This window comes from Lonchura striata, chromosome 1 (assembly GCF_050655825.1).
Source record: "Lonchura striata isolate lonStrDom1 chromosome 1, ASM5065582v1, whole genome shotgun sequence".
In the NCBI taxonomy this organism is placed as follows: domain Eukaryota; kingdom Metazoa; phylum Chordata; class Aves; order Passeriformes; family Estrildidae; genus Lonchura; species Lonchura striata.
This window is the reverse complement of record NC_140703.1, coordinates 34339898-34363707: the sequence shown is the minus strand read 5'-3', so window position 1 is coordinate 34363707 and position 23810 is coordinate 34339898. Positions and strand designations below refer to the sequence as shown.

Below are 23810 nucleotides of genomic sequence, written 5' to 3'. Positions count from 1 at the left end.
ATGGTTCTGGGAATGGCAGAATCAAACTCTTGATTGTAGAAGGTGACAAAGTAAGGAGTGACAACCACAATCCAGATTTGTAGGTTTGGGTTGGGTCTTAGGAAAGCCCCTCAATAAGAGGGTCATGGTGTAAAGGAACAGGTTCCCACAGAGGCTGCAGGGTCTCGGTCTTTTGAGGTTTTCGAGACTTGACTAGAGAAAATTCCAGCTGACCTGATCTAGTGACACCTCAAATGCAAGGCTGGACTAGAAACCTCCTGAGATGCCTCTAACCCAACATTTCTTACAGCTCTGTAAGGTGCAACATGGAGCCATGAATCTCAGGAGAGCTGTTGTAGCCCAGCTCACTGGGAAGGTGGGCAGTCTTTGTTTTGTTTGCTGCCCTCATACGTGCTGGGGCAGCTCTTCAGCTGCTGAAACCCAAACTGGTTTGGTTAGGACTAACTCATGGGTGTTCAGAGGCGTTGCATCAATTGAGGTGGACATGCCCACAGAGGTAAGGAGTCCATCTGTTGTGTGGGGGGTGAAACTGGTATATTTTCCTGGTATTTTGGCTTTGCTAAGACAGCTTGAGTGAATCCTCAGCTATCTGTCATGACTTCAGTGTTGGCTGATTGTCCTGGCAGTCCACAGTGGATGTAAAAGATTAATGGTGGCAAAGCACAGGTTGAACTTAAGAAAGACAAACAGTACTTAAGGAAAGTGTGTGAGGAAGCTGGCTTTGTTTCTCTTTGAAAGAGAGCAGAAGTGATACTGAAACAATTTTTTTTTCTGCTCTTTCTTTTAGCAGCTATCAGATGGAAGACATGATGCAAAAGTGTTTACCAGACTGAAGCACATAATTTATAGTAGTGACTCAAAGGCAGAACGAAAATTATTTATCTATATTACAGTAGCAGCTGAGGCAACTGGGGCTCCACATGCTCTGTTTGGGAAGACCACATCTGCCATGAAAGGTCTGGTCTGATGGGGCAACCAAGGCACCGAGCAAGTCTGTGATTTTGTTGCACTTGTATTCAGGGTCATTCCCACAGCTGGAAACTCAACCTTGGATTTAGGGTTTCTACCTGAGCCAGGGGCTTCCGAGCTGCTCGCAAGCTGCTGAGGATGTGTGAAGCTGTAGAAACAGATTGCAGCTTGTCCAAAGAAGTACATAACACATCCATCAGGGATTTGGATGATGAGGTTTCCAAGGTCATCAAGGGTCTCTCTGAGATGAGTTGATCCAAAAGGTTTTGAAATTACTGCTTTTAATATAAATGGCCCTTCCTTTCAGTAATCATTTAAGGTCTTCTAAGTCTCACTTTTCTGTCATAATGCTTAGGTGGATTTTTCAGCACCTTACAGTGGTGACAAAATGTATCTCAGGAGGTGGAAGAAATGAGAGAGAGATTTTTATTTACTTCAGGGGGCCTGTAGAGTAGCAGCAACAGAGCTGAAAGACATTTTGCTGCTATTCTGTGTAGCTTCTCCACCTTGCTGCCAAGTGAAACCAGCTTTGTGGTTATCCTGTGGTTATCATGGGTTAAATCACAGCAAATTGGCAGTGAACATGGGAGGCTCTGTAGATGGAGCCAGTGTAGAGCATGGCTGGTAACTGATCTTTAGTGGAGTTTTGCAGGGCTCAGTCTTAGGGCCAGTGCTCTTCACCATCTTAAAAAATTACTTGGGTGCAGGTCTCAAAGGGGATGATAATAATTTGGGAGGAGCTGTTGACTCCCTCCAAGACAGAGAGGCCCTACAGAGAGATCTGAACAGATTAGAGGTCTGGGCAATCACCAACCATATGAAGATTAACAAGGGAAAGTAGCAGATTCTGCACCTGTCATGGGGCAGCCCTGGATGTACGGAGAGCCTGGGGAAGGAGATTCTGGAGAGCAGTGCCACGGAAAGGGACCTGGGGGTCCGGGTGGACAGCAAGTTGAATGTGAGTCAGCAGTGCCCTGGCAGCTGACTCTGGGCAAGGGAGAGGATTGTCCTGGTCTGCTCTGCACTGGGGCAGCCTCACCTCGAGGGCTGGGGACAATTTTGGGTGCCACAGTGTATGAAAGATACAAAGCTATTAAAGAGCGTCCAGAGGAGGGGCATGAAAATGGTGAAGGCTCTGGAGGGGAAACCTTTCAAGGAGCAGCTGAAGGCACTTGGGCTGTACAGCCTGGAGAAGAGGAGACTGAGGAGAGACCTCATTGTGGTCTGCAACTGCTATAGAAGCAGAGGGGCAGACATTGATCTGGTGACCAGTGACAGGACTGAGTGAACAGCATGAAGCTGTGTCAGGGAAAGCTTAGGCTGGGTATTAGGAAAGGGTTCTTCACCCAGAGGTTGGCTGGGCAGTGAAGCATTCGGACAATTCTCTTGGACACATGGTGTGACTCTCGGGGTGTCCTGTGCCGGGCCAGGAGCGAGACTACAGTGATCCCTGTGGGTCTCTTTCAGCTCAGGATTTTCTGTAATTCTATGATCATTTTTCTTTCTTCTTTGTGATTAGTGACAGAAAAAGCAAATATTCATCATGTGAATTCATGATGAAGACCTTAAGAATCCAGACCATTTGCATGCTGCCAGGCATACACAGTTGCACCAAGGCATGCCTGCCACGACCTTGCAACGCACAAAGAGGATTTCCTCAAGGTCAGAGTGCAAGCCTGCACAGTGCCATCATACGTACATCATCAAACATATCTAGTCATACAGCAATTTAAATACATGCTGCATTTAAATAGAAAGTCTTAATAAATTTAAAAAGCAGATTTGGTCAAAAAAATTGTTCCTAGTTGTCTTTAGCCTGCAAGCTGCGCCTTTAAATGACAGGAGGAAAATCTGAGTGCTGGAAGCATATGTTTCTTGCTGTGTAAGACAGTCAGCAGTGCCGGTTTCTCCATTGAATCTGGACTAAATACAGCAACCTTGGGGGGAAGGGGGGAGCTGATTTCATCTGTGGATGTGTGTTTTCATATTTGGTTCCTATTTTTTTGCTGAGTTCTTGTGCACTTTTCCTGGAGAAGGTTCTGATCTGGGAAATCTTACATTAGTCTGGTTGTCTGCATTACACAAATGCCTAGAAATTAACTTCTCCATCCAAATGTGAATATTCTTGCCCCCAAAATGATGTGTGTTCAGGGTAGGAAGTTCTCTCTTGGGTCAGAAATGGAACATTTTTATTTATAGATAGGATCTGGTTTTGAGGCAGGACCAGTTGAGAACAGCTCTTAGACTTTTCTGTATTACGTGATCAGATTGCTTCTTCTTTTCTGTTGCTTCAAAAGCTTTTCTGTCTCTGCCTACTCCAGATTCCACATGGCCTCTGAATTTTTAAATGCTGTATGTTTGCTCTCTCTATTCAAGAAATAATAATCTGTTGACAGAAATGAAAATCTATTGACTGAACTATCTTCTGGTTGTTTTTTTTTTAATTATTATTTATTCTTTCTTTTGCTTCCCCGCGCCTTTTGGACACATCCAAACTATTTCCATCATGTCTTCCGGATCGAAGATACTGTCCTAATAGCATTTCAGTACTTGTTATGCATCTTATTCCATTTAAACCTGGTATTTTCCAAAGGCATTTGCTTTGGAAGGCATTTAGACATTTCTTTGGTGGAGTTCCAGGTCCCACATCCATATGGTAAGATGGAAGTAACATTTTGAGTCAAAAGATTTGCGGTCTCCTGAATTTCATGGATTTTCAGTGATTAAGTTTTGCTGATGATTCCAGCTGCTGCCTCACCCATTCTGGTTCCTCACTGACCTTCAGAACAAGCCGATGGACTTTCTTGTAGCCACCAAAAGTTGCAAGTTGACTTGCTAAATCCACTTTCTGGCCACTTAACATCCAACCAGGGATTATGTCTCGTTTCCAAAAGCGACTAGTAAGCCTTCATTTCTCTCCTCTCTACTGGTGCACTGGGGAGTCTTTTAAACTCTCAGGTTTGAAGAGCTGTGTTGCACATACATGGGAGCTTTGGTACTGTGTGCTGCTGTTGAACTGGGCAGTTTTTTAGCTTGTCTGCATTTTTTTAATCTCATAATAATTTCAGTAATAATGCTTAATGGGGTTATTAGTCATTGCTACCGATCTGTTCTTCTCATCCACATTGTCATTTAAAGATCTTTTGGCTTTTTTGAAATTTATTTTTAGGGGTGAATATGTAGTTTTATTACTCTCTGGATGCTCTTGGCTTGAAACTGTGCCCCATGAAAAAGGAAGGGTGGCTGTGCAATTCAGCTCAGGGTTTCGGTAGTTGCCTCTCCATTTAAAAGTCTCTTACCACTCCTGTAGAAGCCACATCAACAACTCCAGATCTCCTTTTTTCTCATACTGCTTGCCCACAGGTGCTGTGTTTGAGAGCCATCCAGCATAGGAAGGAGCAAGCACTCTAAACCATAGAATCATAGAATTACAGTGGTTTGGGTTGGCAGCAACCTAGTCCCACCCCTGTTATGGACTGGGACACCTTCCACTAGACGAGGTTGCTCAGAGCCTCATCCAACTTGGCCTTGAACACTTCCAAGGATGGAGCATCCACAGCTTCTCTGAACAACCTCACCACCCTCACAGTAAAGAATTTCTTCCTAACGTCTGAGCTAAATCTCTTTTAGTTTAAAACTTTCCCTTGTTTTCCCATCTCTGTCTGCCTGTGTAAAAACTCCCTCGTTTTTATAAGCTTCCTTTAAGTACTGGAAGGCCACAATGAGGTCTCTCAGAGCCTTTTCTTCTCCATGCCCCTTCCATAAATGCCCCTCTGTAAATGCCCCTTCTGGCTGATTGACAGCATAAAGCAGCCACTCTACTTCCATGCCATCAACTGCACACAGCTCCTTTGATTCTGGGTCACTGTGTTGTTCCTAAATAGCTCCCTCCAGATAGGAAGCTCGGGAGAAAACCTCGTTTGCTTTGACCCAGGAAGAATCAATGACTTGAGGCTTGTGTTCTCCCCCCGTCTCGCCTTCCCTGCCGGCCTCGCCCACTGTCCACCACACGTAATGTCAGGCTGGAGTTTCCAGCAGGCTGTGGGGAACAGAAGAGCTCATTGTTTTGGGGGTCAGGGCACAGGGCCAGGGTGGCAGGAGAGGAGGGCACAGAGCTGGCAGCTGAGCCCTACTGCTACCTCCAGCATGGCCGTATGTTATCCATAGGGGCAGCCGTGCAGACAGTGGGCACTCTGTGGTCGTGGCTCCTTAAAACCTTTGAGGAAGGAGAATAAATATAAATGAAAGGAGAGAAAAGATGCAGAAAGTATGGGGTGTATGGACTGGCAGGGGTCCTTCTAGCTGTCCTGACCAGAAGGAGATGCTGAGAAATTATGTAGGCTGGTCCCTGCTCAAGGGTTCAAAATTGGCACTTGAGGTTTTAACTGGGCATTATCTGTTCAGATCCTTCTCTGAGCCCTCTGTGTGCATGGAGTGAGGCAGGACAAGGAGCAGGAAGTTTTCCTGCCAGCAATCAGGACTTTATCCTGCAGCAATGTGTGTGTGGGTGGACCCCTGACACTAGCGTCTTTGGAGATGGGTGATGAGAGTGATTAGGAGCCTGGGAAAGCTTTACACAGCAGGCCTCCAAAGCAGCAAAGGACAGCCACCTTCCAAGGAAAGTGAACGAGAAAGTGCCCTGATAAAAGTCCTCAGAGCTGCTGTCCATGCTGAGGGGGGACAGCATTTCAGCTTTGCTTGTGGGACTTCTTCTGATGTGAGCACCACACGGTCCTTCTTCAGGAGGTGGCCCAAAGCATTTGGCACATTACCAAAGAGAGTGATGTCCCATCCCATCTTGGAACCTGCTCTTGGAGAGGTGAGATTTGTGCTTGGGAGAGGTGACCAGATGTATCTGACCCCTTGGCATCAGACGCAGAAGGGGAGCAGGTCATAGATGTTAAAACTTGAAAGGTCTTTTTGTTTCTTCATCCTTCAGCAAGTTCTGCCTCTGCTGTTGATGTACAATGGGGGAGAAGCTGCCTCCTCCTACCAACTCTGAATTTGCACCTTATAAAGTAGATGAGATAAATAACATGAAAATCTGCAATTTCAGAAGTTAATAGCATGAAGAAAACAGTGGAAAAGAACAAAATTGTTAGTTTGAGGTTTAAAGCAGTCAAACAGTTGGGGATGGCTCTTTCCAAGAGACAGGGCTGTTTCCTCTTTCCTTTTTAGTTAGTTTTCACCTGTAATGGGATGTGCATTGGTCCAAGACTAGCTGGATCCAGCACCATAGCCACAGAGGTGCTCCCAAAACCATTTTCAGCCACTGCCTTACACTCCCTTCAAAGTCAACCCATGGGAGGGAGGGCCTGAAGGGATCAAGCCGTTGTCTCAAACACTTGCAAAACTCGTTGGCTGAGGCTTCAACTGGGAATCAATCAATACACCCTTTTTAGCATCAAATCATACAGCCAGCTGGCATGCTGATGGGCTGATGTATCATGTGCTGTCGCAGGGAGGAGTGTTGAGGAGCAAGATTTGAAGACAGAGTTGTGTAGAGAAAAAGGTTGCTTGCAAGGTTTATTTGTTTGGATTTTTTTAATACTGAAGGCGCCTCACATGCAGCAGAATGCAGAGTGTGTTACAGGTTGGTGTCATGGACAGTGCTTCACAAAATACTCTGCTCAGGAGTGTGTGTTAGATGTTCACAGGGAGTTGACAACGAGTTTGTCTTGGGCCTCATGATTACTCTGGGCTGGGACAGAAAAAGGCACATAAAGCAAATCCTGACTTGTGCAATGTGCAGGTTGTTCATGAGGCTTTTTTATGACTTCTTGGTTAAGTAGGGTGTTTCATGACAATGTTCTGTTTGTGATTTTTCTCTGTCCATCCTGCTTCTTGGGAGAGTCTGCCATGACCAACTCAGTGCTGTTAAATGTTGTCATTAAGGCATGTGGGGTGAAGTGTGGACCTGCTGCTCTGACATGCTTGGAATTTCAGACAGAATTGAGTTGTTGAATACCACTTGGGAAGGACAAGCTTCAAGATTTGCATTTGTAATTAAAAAGAGCTTTTAAAGCTTGTTCTTTGCATTTCTTTGTACCTTTAGCCTCCCACTAACCAACCGTAGCTCAGGTTGTGGGGGAAGGTGAGAAGCCAGAATGACGTGTTTGGGGTTTGTGTGTTCCCCTCTGCTGTGCACACTCCTGCTGAGTCAGCTGTAATTTAGGTATGGTTCAACTCTGCTATGTCAGGCAAGTGTGGAAGGGCCTGGTCAAAACCTTGGATTTCCTTCCTTCAAAGTGTGAGAGACTTTTGACTTGTTATATGTATTTAAAAACCAAAAAAAAACTAAAAAAACATGCAAACCAAACAAAAAATACTGAACAAAATACTGGTTTGATGGAAAATGAGACACCAAAGCACAATCAGAAATGTGGCTCTGGTTCTCTTCAAGTTGTAATTCAAGATATTCATTCCTGGTCAGTATATATTCCTGGATATTATAATATCTGCTTCTTCCATTTTCCCACCTTTATCCTTTTTGTTCCCAAAGCCAGTGGTCTGGCCTGGGCTTGAGTTCATTTTCTTTCCCCCAAGCTTTGGTCCTTGCACTTTGAACTCTCACTAATACTCATACACCTACCCTGAATATTCCAGCGTCTTGGCATTATAACACTGAGATGGGTTGTAAACACAAATTATTTTAGGTTTGCACATCCCAACAGAGCAAAGAGCTGGCACAAGAGGTGGGACACTCAGTGAGATTCCAACCTTTCCACCCACGGGCTACCAGGTTGCTTACTGGATATTGGATCTTTAGTGGCCCTGCCTTATAAGTAGGAAATTACAGTGTACAGGGTCTAAATGAATATTTCAGGGCTTGCAACAAGTCTATCAAAGAGCTGGGAATCAGACACCAACATCCTTCAGTCTCATCTTCGTCTCCCCATTCCTAATCTGCATCCCAGCGTGCTCAGTCCCTGCAGTCTCATGCTGAGAAATTCCAAGTTTCCTGAGCCAAGTTCACTCGCACGTGCCTTGCCTTGAAGTTCATCGGATAAGGTTAGGAGTGAATTCAGCCTGTTTAAAAACTCAACCCAGCTGCCAGACAGGAAAACCTGACGAGCGGAAAGTCAGACATGGGAAAGGAGGGGGAAAAGGTGAGTGGTTGTTGTGTGCTGGGCAGGGCGTTTGTGCCAGAATCAGTGGATTTACTCTGTTTTGGGAGTACACACGTGGCAGGACACATGTGTGTGCTGGTGGGTGAGCTCAGCTGGGTAACAAGAATAAATCTGCTCCACTTTTGAGAGGCTGGGACTGAAACATGGTGTGATAGCGATGTGTATAATTTTGTACGGTGAGACAGTAATTTACTGTGCTGTTTCGGCCATCAGGACAACAGCTAGAGGCTGTTAAGATAATTTAGTGGAGGTCTGTGGTTATAAAAACATTTCCATCATGACTAAGGAGTCTAATAGAAATTAAATTCAGCCAAGGGGGTTTTAGTATTTTTTATTTTTTGTTACATATTCCCCAGTGTTTCTGTTTTGATTTATTAATCTTAAAGAATAAGCTGAGGGGTGGCGATTAAATGTTTTTTAACGTATAAAATAGGAGCTGTAAAAGAAAAAAAAAAAAAAACCAATACTGGATGTTGCAATTAATTTAGTGTAATCTAGTTGTTCAGCAGGGGGGCTCTGGGGTGTCCTGCTCTTGGCTGCTGGTTCTACAGACATGTTGGGTAATGTGAAAAACTATTGTAATGCAATTCTTTGTTCTATACATGTTTTTCACTTGGAGTGTTTTGGGTACAAGAGAAAATAGTCTTCTCCATCCATCTTGGCTTCACATAGGATAAGTTGGTCCGAATTAAGAACCATTTTTTGAAATTTTAAACACAACAGCATCCAAGTGTCCAGGTGCCCACATATCAACTCAGGATTTCAACAAAATCCTGCAGGATGTTAGCCCTGGACTTCCAGCCATGTTCTGCATCCATATAAAATCCCTCTTCCACCACTGAGAACAAGGAGTGATCTGCTGTGGGAATGCCTCAGCTCTCCCACTCTGCTGTCTTAATCCAAATAATAACAAGAAAAAGTTTGAAGGCTTAGTTTGGAATTGGATAGCTCTCCAAAAATAGGCTCTCCCTGAAGATGTCTCCTACTTCCTGCTGGGCTGGAAAAGCTGTGCTGGCAGCCTATGCACTGGGATATTTAGGCATCTCCTGGAGCCTAAAGCATGAAGGAATGCAAAATAATAGAGGAAATCAGTCAAACTTGTTAAATTTCAGAATAGCATTTGGTTTGTGCTTTGAAAAGTGTTCTCCCCCACGCTCTTCCTGCATAAAAAGGCACTTGAGCCAAACCCCAATATTTACAAATACTTTTGAGATCTTCCAGGTGCCAGAGCTCAAAAGTATTTGAGTTCTTCCAGGCTAGACCTTCTTTCTCTGAATAATAGATCTTGGCTTGAATGCGTCCGAAAACTGTGGACCCCGAACAGGTCCCTGTGTATGCAGAGCTGTACTGGCTCCAGCTGTGTCTTCATGTGCTCAGGACTGGGGGAAGGAGTTACATTTAAAAAGTCCTCTAGAACAATAAACTTCTGTTATTTTGTTAATTGAAAGGCCTCTGAACATCTCAGGGAGTAGCTGGTACCATCCGGTATATCTTAGGAATTTGTCACCAGGGGCTTCATCTCCAGTCACCTTTGGGATGATGGGCTGAGCATGGAGGTGGCAGGCACAGAGGTTTCCTCTGCACAGCTCTCTGCAGACTTTGTGACAGGAGGTACCCTCTTGTGTCCATTTTATTTTAGTCTTCCTTTCTCCTTTTCATGTAATGTGTAATCTTTAGGGGGCTGTCAGCAGGAACACACTTTTCCCAGCACGTGACTTGTAGTTTGGTCACTGAGCACCTGGTTTTATATTGCTGAGTGGAGCTGCTTCTGTAAGTCCATCTTGACATGAGTAGGAATGAGCACAGGACGGCTGACATGGCCATCTCCATGTGTTGCAGAAAATCCAGAAACTCAGCTTCAACCTCTGCTTGGACACAGCCATGCTGTGAGGAGCAAATTCCATTCCAAGCAGGACTCCACAAAACCAAGGCTAAAATTTTAAAAAGCGTATTATTAACCTGACTCCACATGTGATGAGCCTTCACTTAGGAAGCTGGAAAAATCTACATTTCCAAAGTCGTTGAATAGGAATTTTAGTGTAAAACTCTTTTCCCCCATCGTCCTGTTTATAAGGTTTCCACAGGGACTATTGGGATGATGTAGACAGCTGGTAATTCATCCTGCTGTCTTCCCAGCCACAACAGCACCAGCTCTAAAAGCTGTGTTGGGAACAGAAGTTTAGAAACACAGTCTCAACCTTTCCCGGCTTGTTTTTCCCATCTGTTTTTAACAGCATGTTCTTGCCACTTGGACCTTTCTGGGCTTGATCTTGTGATCCCTGATGTAGTATGACATTTCCAGTTTATTAGGAATGCTTTTGTTTATTTGCTGGGTGAGGTTTTTTTTTTTCTTTATTTCTTTCTTTCATTTTTTTTCCTTTTCCCTAGGTTGTGTGGAGGCTTTCTGCCTCGGCTGCCAATGCAAACGTCCCCTCCCGTGCCGGGAGGTGCCACCCACACCCGTCCTCTCTGAAATCGGGACAGTTATCTCACTGGTTTGGGGGCTGTTACTGAACAAAAAGGAAGGCTGATTGTGTTTTTATGTTTTTCTGTCCTTTTCCACCATTTCATAATAAAAAGCCAGGTCCTAGAGCACTGAAGCTCTAGGAGGTTTTAAAATTCAGTAATTGTTTTTAAACTTAAGACCAGCAAGAAGGGCCTCAGGGCTGGAGTTTGCTGCTGGCATTTTCAGTTTACACAGCCCGTCTTTGCTTTTCTTAGCAGATTGAGTTTATTGCCTGCTGCATACAAGTGTGAGTTTGCTTCTAAGCTGAAAATGGCTCAACCAAGCCTTCGAGTTGCCCATCTTTCCTTTTTGCATAAAATTCGCCACACTTCTCTCCAGTGCTGGACAATATCATCAACAGATGAGTATCAGTGCCAGGGCAATATTGGGATTCTGGTCCAGCTCTGCCCATCTTCTCTCCATAACCTATGTGTCCTCTATAATTTCCTTCATTCTTTTTGAAATAAACCAAGTGATAACTTTTGGAGACCAATTCTCAGTTCCTGGCTGACATAAATCTCACTGCCAAACTTCAGACATGCTTAATTGCTGTTTTCAAATACTCTCATCTTTCCTGTAGCAGCCAGTGAAACGTGGTACTGTGAGAAGCTGCAGTCTGTGTGGTGTTGCATGGGGGAGGGGGGTCTCAATCCAAAAAGTATATTTTAAATGGAAAGGACAATCCTGTGAGCATCCAGGGAATGGATGGGGCTCATGGACAGGTGTTACGGTGGCGTGGGCTCTCAGGGTCTTTGCTAGAGCTGCATCACGAGGAGCAGGTAACTCCCAGTCATGTTCTTGGCCTGAGGATAACAAGGATATGGAGGATAGATAGTGCATCTTCATCAAGCTTATATTTACTAAACTGAGCCAAATCTCAGCTCTCAGGAGAGTAAATCTAGCAAGTGTTGCATGGCTGCAACACGCTGGGAGTAGGGATAAGGCTGATTTCTTTTGGGTCAGTTCAGTCTGCACCTCAGCAAACCTTCAGGTCCAAATCTTTAATTGCTGTAACCTGTGAATGATCCTTTGAAGAAGTGACAGTGCTGGTCTTGTAGTCCTTTACAAACACAAGCTGAAGTTGCAGTCGTGTGGTAAATTTTGTTCTTTGCCACACCTATTAGAATTTGGGTCTGTAACCATAAAGATGCAGCCAAAAGTCATTTATGTAATGGTACCCAAAAATCATTTATGTAGTGTTACCCAAAAAAATTCAGAAAGTCGTATTTGCATAGTGAAGACCATCCAAAAAAGCTCAGAAAGTCTTGGGGAGCTCAGAACTGCTGTGCCTGCTTTTTAATTTTTTAAACAATGGCCTTCCCAGGAAAGCAGAGATGCCTCCAGAGACCCCACAGCTCTGGATGTTTCCAGCCAAGCAGCAGTGGCATTTTTCTGTCCAGTGAATCTGGTTTCTGCATCAGCTTTCCCCAAGATCAGGCTTCATGTTGTCTGTCTTTTCACTCTTTGTAGAAATCACTACACTAACCTCCAGTGCTGGAATATCATCAACAGATGAGTAGTGATGTCAGAGAAATACTTTGTGGTATCACAGAATCACAGAATCTTTTGGGTCAGAAGGAACCTTAAACATCATCTAGTTCCAGCTCCCCTGCTGTGGCCAGGGACACCTTCCACTGCATCAGGTTGCTCAGAGCCCATCCAACCTTGCCTTGATTGCTTGCTCTAAGGCAAAAAGAGCTTCTTAATATCTTCCCCAAATGAATTGGAGATTCTTCCTGCTCCTGGTGATTCCTTGGGACATGCTTTGGCCAGCACTGGCCCAAGGATGCTCTCAAAGACCTCACCTCCTCCCAGGCAATCTAAGATTTGTTGGTTCACAGCATTAAACAAAATTGAGGTGAACCTCATCTTCCTGTTGCATTAATGAGGCTTGTTTAATGACAGACACCACAAGAATAAAGGAACCAGCTGGAAGAAGGACTGATTGAAAGTGCAGATGCTTTGGAGCAAGGTCAGGGTGGCAGTCTGCATGTGGCAGCCAGTCCTCAACTGCATGCCTTGTCCAACTTCAGGACTGAGGGATGAGAGGATGGAACACCACGCAGTACCATCTGTGTGGATGGATTCATCCAACTTGTTGCAGCATGCTGAATTAGCCTTTATGGGTTTATTTTCAACAGTGGGGAAGGCCTTGTCTGCTGGAAGTAAAACTGATCAATACATAGTTGGGGTCCTGATCTGGCTTGAAATTGCTCCTAGATATTTATGTGTTGCAGAGTGTCTGACCATCACCGTTCCCAGGCACTTGGGGAGGGAGCTGTGGGGAAAACAGGATGGGGCAGATGCTGTGGAGCCAGAGTAGAATTTGGCCTCCATGGATGCAGGGGTTTCATGCCTGCTTAGTGCCCTTTTTCATCCTGCAACAGGATTTTGGTAATAATAGGGTTTTTTTCATCCTTGTGGCCAATTTATGAACCAGCTTCTACCAATGTCCTCATTTTCCCAGGGGAAGTGGCTGCTAATTTTTTCTTCACTTGTTAGAGTTGCTGTGTGTTTCCCTGCTGGAGGATTATGAAGAAGGTTTTCCATATTCATACACTTAACTAGGCTGTGAAAAAAGGGCTGTTAGTTCCTCCAGTTTGATCTCAGATCATTAATTCCATGCTACTGCTTTCCTTTGCCATCTTTTATTCTCCTTGTCCTTCTTAAGTGTTGTTTTTTTTTTTTATTGCTCTGTGTATCCTTTCAGCGATACTGTTAGCATATTTATTATTATTAGTTGTCATATGTGCAACAAATGTCACGCAAGGATCACAGGAGCCGTTGCCTTGGAGAAATTGGTGTATTTATCCCACATGGGGAATCAGAGGCACCAAAGAAACCAGATGGGCATCAGCTGCAGGCATGCCCTGACAGAACTGCCCAAGATTTCTTCCTGAGAGGCAGTATGAACCTTGCAGTCATTGACACATGCTTGCTTTGAACCACTTCAGCTGTGCCCTGGAAACCAGGTACTACCCAGTCTTTATTCCAGCAAACCTGACAACTTTCCTGCCACCTTCAGTCTTGCAGCCCTCCCCATTACGCTATCCAAAACCCGCAACCTGCTGTGGGCTGGAGCAGTGCTGCAAGGCAAAGGGAAAATAATAGTAATAATAGGAGAGACCTGTTCTGGAGATGATAATGATAATAATTTTCTCAAGGTGTCATTTCAAAGCTGCCTATAAAATCAGGCAGAAGGACCAGTGCTGGGGCTTTATGCAGACATGAGAGTAAAAGTAAAGCCAAGAGGACAAAAAGGAAGGCTGAAATTCCACTTGATTGTATTTTTATCCCACCGAGCTGCCTCTCAGTCTTGATGGGGGACAATAGGCACTTGTTCCCAGTAAATGTCTCCCAGCTGACAGGCTGTGCTGCAGAGAGGACTGGGAAGGGGCTCCCAGGGATTTGCCCGTGGCCATGAGCCCCTGGGGCTCAGCTCAGCCTGGCCACCCGCCTGCGTCCCACCACACCAGGGGAGTTTATTTTTCCAGTGCTCCCACTCAGAAACATTTGGCAAAAGGAAAAATTGTGGAGGAGGTTTAGCTCAAGTGAGCACAAAAACATGTGTCCTCATAGTGTATTGCTTGCTGAGTGGTGGTTTGGGAGTTTTTTTCCCTTTCTTTTTTTTAAACATCACTGAAAGCTTGGGAATCATGTGAGGAGGACGGGGTGATACCTTTCAGATGGTAAAAGGGCTGAGTAAATACAAGAAAGGGAGATCTTTTCTGACTTGTGCAAGTTCTCATCCAGCTTTGTATGAATGAGTGTAAAGGTGGCAAAGTCTTGGGGAGCCTTTCAAATCCTCATGTAAAACTCTTACCTTAAGCTACCGTTCTCACCAACTTGACCATCCATCCTCTCTTCTCATGACCCCCTCAAAGTCCCTGAGTGAGGAAGTGAGCTACTGTATCACACTGTGTCATCTTTTCTTGCCCCTTGACTTGGTTACTGAGGGGGGAAAAGGGACAAGGTGCAAGAAAAGTTGCCTCCTGGGCTTTAAAACTGGGGAGCAAAGAGCTGTTGCACTCCCCCTATCCCAAATTTATTCTTGCACACAGGCTCCTCTCTCCTGCCCTCCACAAAGGAAACATTGCTTCATCCAGAGATGAAATGCTGAGCAAACAAATTGCAGGTCAAAGTCTCCCACTCCTTCCCCTGCCACGTTCCCATCTGCACATTTCTGTCCTCCATCCCCGCTGCCTTTTCCCATGCCCTTTGGGGGGAGCAGGGTGGGTATGCTGGCTGTCAGCACAGTGAGTGCAGCTCTGCAGATGTGAGCTGCCTTTGGCAGGCAGAAGGGAAGGGATTTGTTTGGGGAACAGTTTGGAAGTCTGGGTAGATTATTTCCACCCTTCTTCATGAACTGAGATTGGCAGAATTGTTCTTGAAGAGAAAACAATGGCACAGCACATTTTGGTGAAGTTGGTTGCAGGTACTGAAGTCCAAGTCAAATTTTTGCTAAGCCCTTTCTTATGCTTGTGCAGGGGCAGCAGGGTGAGAAATAAACCCCATGGGGATGTGTACAAGGAGTAATCCATGTGGATTTGTCTACCTTGGGATGGTGCATCCCAAGGAAAGGCTATGAAGCTTGGCTGGCAGCAAGATAGGAGATGTCAAAATATAGTAGATGAAACTTCTGAGCATGCTGAGACAGCTACCAAGAAAGACTGTAAGGCAAAAGAGGGAACTACAGGATTTAGCAATTTTGGGGAAAAACAGAGTATTATGAGTGCCCTGGTGTGAGGCAGAGGGTTTGGAGAGTGAAAGGTGGTTGCCTTATGGTTTTTGTTTTTTTTTTTTTTTTTTTTTTTTTTTTTTTTTTTTTTTTTTGCTTTTGCTGTAACATGGAAACCATCCAAGATCAAACCATCTTGTGAAGGTAAACCCATAGCATCCAGGAGTCTGGAGGGTTCCTGCTTACTCCGGGTCTCCAGAAGGTGTGGTGAACCTGAGTGAAGTGAGCTGGAGGGTACTGCACTGAAAGGTAGTGATGTAGAACATCTGCTAGTCCCTGACATCTGGACTGCCTTGGCCAAAAAATCCATGACCTAGATAAAGATGGGGACAAGTGTTGCAAGCTGGCATATTGCACTGAGTTTCAAGCACCTGCTGTAGCCAGCTGAAATCTCCTTGGGCTCTTTCTCTAGCCAGTTATTTTGTTTTCTGGCTGGGAGCTGATAGATGCTAAATGAGGATTTAATAGTGAACTGACTCATCTCGACTTGATCACACTACAGGGATGCAATTCACATCTCTGTTTGGGTGGCTCTGTGCACAAGACTGCTGTGATACCCACATATGGGAGAGGAGAGCTGGGGCCTTTATGTGCACGAGCCGTGCCCAGAATAGAACATCCCATGAGCTGGTTTATAGCTACTCCAGCTGATTGTGTCCTGGGAACTTTCCAATTTCTCTTGTTCCTTCTGTGGAACTGACTGAGGTGGTTGGGTTACCCTGGGGTACAAAAAGTCTCATGTGAATCCATGATGAATCCATGATGCACAGGAATTTAGGAGGCAGGCAGTGGGAGTAGTGATGACCAGTTTACCTCTTTCTCATTCAGGTTGGTAAGCTGCAGTTTTGTCCATTAGGGAATAACTTTGCTTCAGTGTGTGCTTCTCCCCGCATGTGTGTTCTACAGGATGGGAGAGGATGCTTGTAGGATGCTTAGTCTCAAATTCTGCTGGATCCTGAACTCAACATTGATATTCCATAAAATAGTACAGAAACTGACATATGAAAAAATCTGATTGGGTGCCCTGACCTTCTTGTGACAGACTCTGCATCCATGTAGAGTGTCGGTGTGGTTCCTGCAATGAAGATTTGTCCCCTCCAGGTGGTAGACATCTGTGCTGGTCTGCTGGGCTCAGGGATAGAGGCACAAGGGTGCCAAGTCTTTTGAAAACTAATCATCTGGATTTGTAGTGTGATTATCTGATTATCTTTGTGTTCATCCTCTCCATCATTTTTGATGGTGCTGAAAAGAACGATCTGTGAAGGGCCTTCCCAGAAAGCATCATTAGATGTCTAACTTGGTCTTTGGGGTTTTTTTGTTTAGGTGTTAGGGGACTCCATCTCCCAGAGTACAAAACCTATCTGGGGTAAAAGGGTCTAACTTGAACATAAGCATGAAGATCTAACAGGACATGGTTGAATCTAATCCGAGTGGCTGCAAGATGTCATCTTGGAGTATAATGGGTTTAGTCTGATTTCCAAATGGATCTCTGTGGATGGATGGGAAATCTGGCAGAAGACGGGCATCTAACTGTTATGCTCATCCAGAAAATCATTCAGGAACAACAGTTTATCTCTGGCAGCTCCCTGCCAGTGAGGTCCTTACCAGTTGCTCATCCATTGGCTCGGCCTAACCTTCTTCCCTGGGTATCCAGAGTCTGTGTATCCCAGAGAAACTGCTTGGATTTTCTATCTTACAAAGTCTGAAAGCTGGGCATGTTTTACATCAAGTGCTAATGGTGTAAAATCTTGAATAGAGCTGTCAACACAAGCTGCTGGACTATCTCAGCAGATGAGGAGAGAGGCATATGACTTTTCATATCCCTACCTTGCCACTTCCAAGTTTTCCTGCATGGCTCAGTCAAAGCAGTCCTTTCCCCAAGAGCACACGTAGTGGAAATCTGACAATTTGGCTTCTTCCTGCAGTTTTTGTTGCTTCATTGGGTCCGAACTGTTGACTAAGCAGTCTTTCTTCCTGTGATTCCCTTGAAATAGCTTCCCCCAGGCAGATGGCATGAGGACAGGACAGCCTCGGTGACACAACTTCTCTTTGAGGAGCTGTGGAATTGGCGGCTTCCTCTGGGGTGATTCTGCTCTCTACAAGGTTTTTAGCTTCTCCCTAAAAGCATCTGAGGGAAAATCTTCTTCAGCAGTGTTTTTACCTAAAAGAGGGCAGCTCTTGTGAGTGACTCAGAGACACAGCTGACAGCCTTGTGGGCTGAATGTCTTCTGGGTCTTGAAAGCATTTTTGAAATCTTGGATGAAAGGTTGCTCCTCCTGAAGCATCCCTGTTTCTTAATGTTGGACACAGTACCAGCAGAAACGTTAACACTGAATATGAGCTTGTGCACCACCTCTTATAACATTGTTAAAACCTTTCTAATTTAGACATCTCTTGCCTTTTAGGGTTCCTTTTTTGGACCAAACCTGAGGTTTTCCTGCCAGAGCCCAGGGAGAAGTGATTGCTGCTGATGGTTGGTCTTTGGGATGACCCTGCAGCCCTTTGCTTGCAGCTTTCTCAGCACTCCAGCCCCTCTCTGAAGGCTCCACACACCCTGGGTGCCAGCTAGCATCACTGTCTAAGAATGAGAAGTAATTTAGTTCCTAAGCAACCTCTCGCCTGGCCTCTTGCTAAAGAGTGACTTGGCATTTTCCGAAGGAAAAAAGAGACTGTGGATAGCGATGTGTTGAGGCAGGTTCTTCTTAACCCTCCAGATGCTGGATTAATGAACATCCCCTGAGTGTTGGCTAGCTGGGTCACTGCTAGTGGGATTAGGGTGCTGTGGGAAGCCAAGTTCAATATTTCTGGGTGAGCTTGAACAAGGATTAAAATCTGTAGCTGTTAGGACAGTTTCTAGGATTGTAAGGACAGGCTTTTTCCTTGTTTATTCTGACTGCTTTCATTTTCCTCCTGACCTTAAGATATTTTGCTCTCTGTCAGTTTATTTCATTGTCCCTCCCACTCCTTCAAAAACGCAGTAAAGAAAATGTCATTCTATGGGGTGTTTCTGCTGTGGTGACTATAGGTTTTATCTCAAGTCCAGCAATACTTGAAAAATGAATGAGCAGGTCACATTCCTGTCCTAACCATCTCTGTCTGTCTGAGATATATTTCTACCAGCTCCTTTAGCACTGTGCCTCAGTAAATCAAGATCTTTACTGGTTTTATTCTTCTCACATCCCTGTAAGACAAAGCTTCAGGTAAACTATGATTATCACAGGTTATTATTATGGAGAGGCCAAAGCATCAGGCTCAGTTCGTACCTTCAGGATCTCTGGCTTTCACAAGGGACATGCTGACTCCTGACCTGCTGTTTTCCATTTGTTTCCTCCCAACCCACTGAAGGTCTCAACTCCTCTGTTGAGCTGGGAGGTTGGAGGATGAGAGGATGTTGAGCAGCTGCACAGAAGGGACAAGCAGCTCAGGAAGGAAGATGTGGGGTATGAGAGAGAGGGAATCATCAACTGGAGCCCAGAATCAGTAAGGCTGGAAGGGACCTCTGGAGTCACCTCATTTAACCCCCTTTCCCAAAGCAGGGTCATCAAGTGCAGATTGCTTAGGCTCTCCACAGCCTCTCTGAGCAGCCTGTGCCAGTGTTTGACCATCCTCACAGTTAAAAGATGATCCTTATGTTTAAATGGTGTGTTTCCTGGTGGTGTTTTAAATTTTTGTCTTGCCCTAGTGAGACCCACCTCACTGCATAGTTACCTAGCACATTCTTCAGCAGTTTGTGTATGAGCACCTCATGGGAGATGCTTTGGAAGAAAGCATTATTAACATCCCAGTAAGAAGCACCCCCTGCTCTGACTGAGCCAGTCATCTCCCCATAAAGGTCTGTTGTGTTCGTCAAGGGTGATTTAGGGGTCTTACTGCAGAATCACATGGGGTCAGAGGGGATTGTAGAAGGTCAAGATATGATTTAGTGGTAACTGGAACAGATATTTCAGTTTTTCTTGGAGCATTTCAGCCATGATATTGTAATTAAATTAAATGCTGTAATAACATCTAGCAGCAGGGGAGGTGTTGGCTGGACAGGCACAGGGCTTCTTTGTGGAGCTCAGCAGCACACAGGGGTTTGTCATTCAGGACTTGCCCCCATGGCTGCCCCTCTAATGGGTATACTGACGCCAGCATGTCTCTCCTGATCCACTCACATCCCTGTCTCTGCCAGGGGAAAGGGTCTCCTCTCTCCATGCTGCTGTACATAAAGCCCCACTCCCCTCTATCCTCTCTGAAATACAACATGCAACTCAGTTGATATATTCAGTGAGGAGCAATTTTTTTTCTTTATTTTCCCCTACTTGCATCACTTTTGCAGAACTCAGAAAATAAGAGTGACAGCTCAGTGCCACTGGTGAAGCCAACAGCCAAGAGAGGCTCTGCCTGAGGAGCAGCTCTGCCAAGTACAGTAACACTTTCTAACACAGCTGACTGAAGCCAAAGAAGACATGAGTGTGTCCTTACACTGTGCAAGAGCCTTGACAGCTCTCGAGGACCAGGTTCAAGCCAGAAAGAGCTGATGGCAGATAGGGGAGTAGGACCCAATCATGATCCAATGATTGTGGATGACCCACTTTGCTGCAGTGACTTGCCTATATATACTAGGAGAGAAATAATTTTTATTCCCCTTTATTTATAAAAAATAAAATGGTCTGGCAGAGTCAGAATGCAAAGAAAGGGCAGGCACACTGCCTTGTTTGTTGGAATGGCTGACAGATTAAATTAAGGTTTAAAAAAAAATTTTAAATTAGGGAGGGAGAGAGAGAACAAGTGGTTTCTATTGGCAGAGTTCATTCACAAGTCACTCATTTCTCTTGCTCTTGAGGGAGTGATATGAGACAATTAGCTAATTGGTTTGGGGAGGTGACCTGTCAGTGACTCAAGGAGGAAATGTCTCCTGTGCTATCTGACATAAAGAATATATTTTCAGCCCGTTGTGACAGCTGCAAGCACCCCCCATTAAAATCAAGGATGTAATGGCTGTAATAACGGCAAGCTTGGAATCCATCACAGCGAGTGAAAAGCAATGAAAAACCTGATAACACGCACTAAATTGCAGCCAGAGCTGATATGTTATGTTGTCAGGTTGAAATATTTCTAAATTATCTTATCGTTAGCACTGTGTAAGCACCCAAAGCCTTTCTGAGGTTGAAATGTGTCCCCAATTACCTTTGTAGTTCCTTTAGCTCTGCAGCTCATCTGCCTTCAGAGCCTGGTACCTGCGTGTCTTCATGATGGAGCCAATGATTGTGTGTGAGGCTGGGAGGACTTGAAATCTGGGATTTTAGCCCAAGCCCTTGGAAACAGGGTTGCTCAATTTGCTAAGACGTTGTGAATTTCTCACATTTTTCTGTAAGTTCTCAGGACCTGTTCTCAGAGTTGAAGGAATGGCTTCTTGTGCTGGGAGACATTCTTGGGTAGGGCCTGGGCTGAGGTCTTTGAAATATCCCCTTCAACCTTCTGCCCTTAATTTTGTGTGTTTTGGCAAAAGCAGTAGGGGAGCAGCAGTAGAGCTGGGGGGAAGCAATGAGAAGGAAAACCAAGTTTGACCAAGAAGGCAGCATTTTCCTCGTGCCCTCAGACTCGTGCCTCTGCACCCCTCCACCGATCTCACTGATGCAGCAAAACCCAAAATACTGAAGTGAGCATGTTATAAAGAGACAGCAGTCATGAGATAATAAGATGAAGAAAAGCAGGAAGTCTCCTTCAGCCCAAGTGATGTAATTTTTCCACAAACAAAACTTCATTCGTATGAATGTTTCAGAGAAAAAAATAGTAAGAAAAGCAGAAATGCAGGTAGGGCCAACTGCAGCTTTTAGCTGCCAGTGTCTGGAAGGAGTAGCAGGTCTCAAGTTGGTGCAAGGAGGTACCTGGTTTTCCTTCAGGAGGTGATTGGTCCTTTCTGAATATCAGATGCCTGAAAATTTTATTACTACTGTTATTATTATTGTTATCATCATCATCATTTGGAAATTTTGGCTAGCAAAGCAAGTATCCATCCCATCCCACAATACAATCATTCACTCTTATTTCCTTGTGCTGTGCTACATGCTCATATGAAACTGGTACAACATTTGTGCAGGAGGAATGGCTTAGCTCATGTTAATGGGTCTGAGTTTCCCTGCTGACAATGACAAGGATCAGCCCTGGGGACACGTTCAGCAGAAAGAGGAGATAGAGAGAATGAGCACACCATGTCTGTGAAGCTTCTGGCACCACTGCAGACATCCCTCAACCCTGCTCTGCAAATCCCTGTGGGAAAATGTGCTGCTGGGTCTCCTGCATGAATGGGCAGGACTTGGTGAGGGATCAGGAAGCACCAGGTCAGTCCAAGACCCAGGTTTGGCTTGATGAGTTCAGGCCACCGGTGTTTATGTGATGAATTAGGAAGAGTGATGTTTTCCATCTTAGTGGTGTGTCTGTGTTGATGTCAGACGGTTTCACTGCAGCACAAACAGGAGACAGTTGCTATTTTAATCATTGCTACACAAGACTTTTTTGTAAAGGTCATAAAATCAAAATAAATCTTGATGGACTGACCCATCATTAGTGGTAAAACTAGCAATGCACCACTCAGGCATGCCCCACAGTAGGGCAGCAAGATGCTGGCATGGTTTACTCACACAAAAAAACCCTGACATTTTGCAAATCCATTGATTTTTTTATTTGTGTTGCAGAAAATTTCAAAAATACCTAAGTTTACTAGGTATCAAACCTTGTTGGAAGTGTATGGACAGTTCATGTTTACCCCTCTGACTTCCTGCTGTTCATCCCTAAAGATTCCGAGAGAGAAAGAGTGGCAGAGCTGCACCGTGCTGGATCTCACAGGGACTGGATTCGTGATGAGAGGGAAATAGAGGCAAATGAAATAATTACCATCACATCAAGCAATTAAAAGGGGGGGTTTATCAGCATCCAGAAGAGCTTATTGCTCAGCCACCACTTTATCTCTTCACACAAGCAGTGTTGGAGGCGGTGATTTGAATACCAAGGGTGAAGCTTTGATTTAGCTAATGACCTCATGCAACATTTGGGGTTGAAATTCCCAAATCCCTAAATTTTCTTAAGTCTTAGAAGTTTTGTCTTTGTACCCTGAAGCTGGGTACCTGGGCCTGGAAGAGAGGCTTGTATTGAGGAGCTGTGCATCAGGCATTATGCATCAACCCAGATGAAGGGCTGAGATCTCAATTGTATTAACAGACTGAGGTGGGGAATTCTGGATAAATCTTTTTGGGGTCAGAAAAATTTTAAATTATTTTTTAAAAAATTCAAACTTTGCTTGTCCTTACTCAAGAGCTAAATTCAGTGGAAGTAGAGAATAGAAACTCCTTTCTGGCCAGACCTGGGCACCATCTCCCTGAATTCAGGGCATCCCATGTATGGAGAGCTCCCCATAGGGATTCCTCCAAATATTGATCATTGTGGTTAGGTAGGGGACATTCTGCCTGGTTCTGGCAAAGGTAGGATGGAGTTTTTACATTTGTCTTTGGCTGTTTCCCTGGGGCTGGCTCTCATCTGCTCCAAGAGAACTAACATTGGTCCAGGCTGTTTTGCTAGGAGGTGTTTACTGAAATCTCTGCATCAGGAGGTTTCTATACATACCTCACTCTGGGCTCACTGCAAACATCCTGCCAGGAAGAGGAAACATTTCCTCTGCCCCAGGATAACCTGCCTTCCTATAGAAAGAGAATTGATGTTTCCGGATGGAGCATATGGATGTGGAAGAGGAGCTTGCACGTGCTCCTGCTGTGCCCCAAGGGTCAATTCTAACACTGGCCAGAATCAGTGGGATAGCTTCACATGCTGAATGGCATTTGGAGTGGGACTCAGACGAGGATGCTCCCTGGAGCACTTTTCCAGGTGCCAGAAGTAGCTCGGGGCATTTGACTGCTTCCATGCAGCGGTTGTGAGTGCAGTGGAGGTCCATGCTGGCATCCCAGGATTGGAGCTGGATGTAAAGGGAAAGCTGCTGAGTGTCATGCCCTAGAAACAAATGCTAAAAAACAGGGAAAACGGAAAGAAAGAAGTGAGGCAGAGAGGAAGACTCCAGGAAATGAGGTGATTTTTTGTTGTTTTGGGCTCTTTTTTTAAAATAAAACATCCAATAAAAGATTTCCTGCTGCATGAAATTGACAACACAGGAGGGGAAGCTCTTCCTAAATATAACAAGAGCTGTCTGGCCTCACTAGACAGCTCCTCCACAGGGACCTTCGGGTTTGATAGGAGGATGGATCAGCCGATTCCCAAGGAAACATCCACTGCAGCCCTCTCCTTCTCATTCAATGGCAATGGATTGAAACAAAGCAGAACTGGCTCTTCCTCTCCCTCCTTTCCCCCAGTACCAAAAATATCTGAAGTCTATCATGGAAGGCAATGGGAATGGAGGAAGGAGGTGTTGGCAAAAGGGAAGGGCTGGGGGAAACCCTGGGTCTCTGGCACATGCCTGGCAAGAGGTGAGAAGTAAAGA

General features: G+C 44.9%; 1 protein-coding gene across 5 annotated transcripts in view; it reads left to right on the top strand.

Annotated features, from left to right (window-relative positions):
- The window catches only part of GAB2 (GRB2 associated binding protein 2), an 88352-nt gene that overhangs the window by 5690 nt on the left and 58852 nt on the right, over positions 1-23810 (top strand). The window contains exon 1 of one of the 5 annotated variants that reach the window (XM_085592721.1): positions 17799-17816. The exons of the other annotated variants lie outside the window; for them this stretch is intronic. Within the exon in view, the coding sequence (XP_085448847.1) occupies positions 17814-17816 (3 nt within the window). The 5' untranslated portion in view covers positions 17799-17813. Of the gene's footprint in view, positions 1-17798; positions 17817-23810 lie in introns of those variants that run through there. 5 annotated transcript variants of the gene reach the window in all.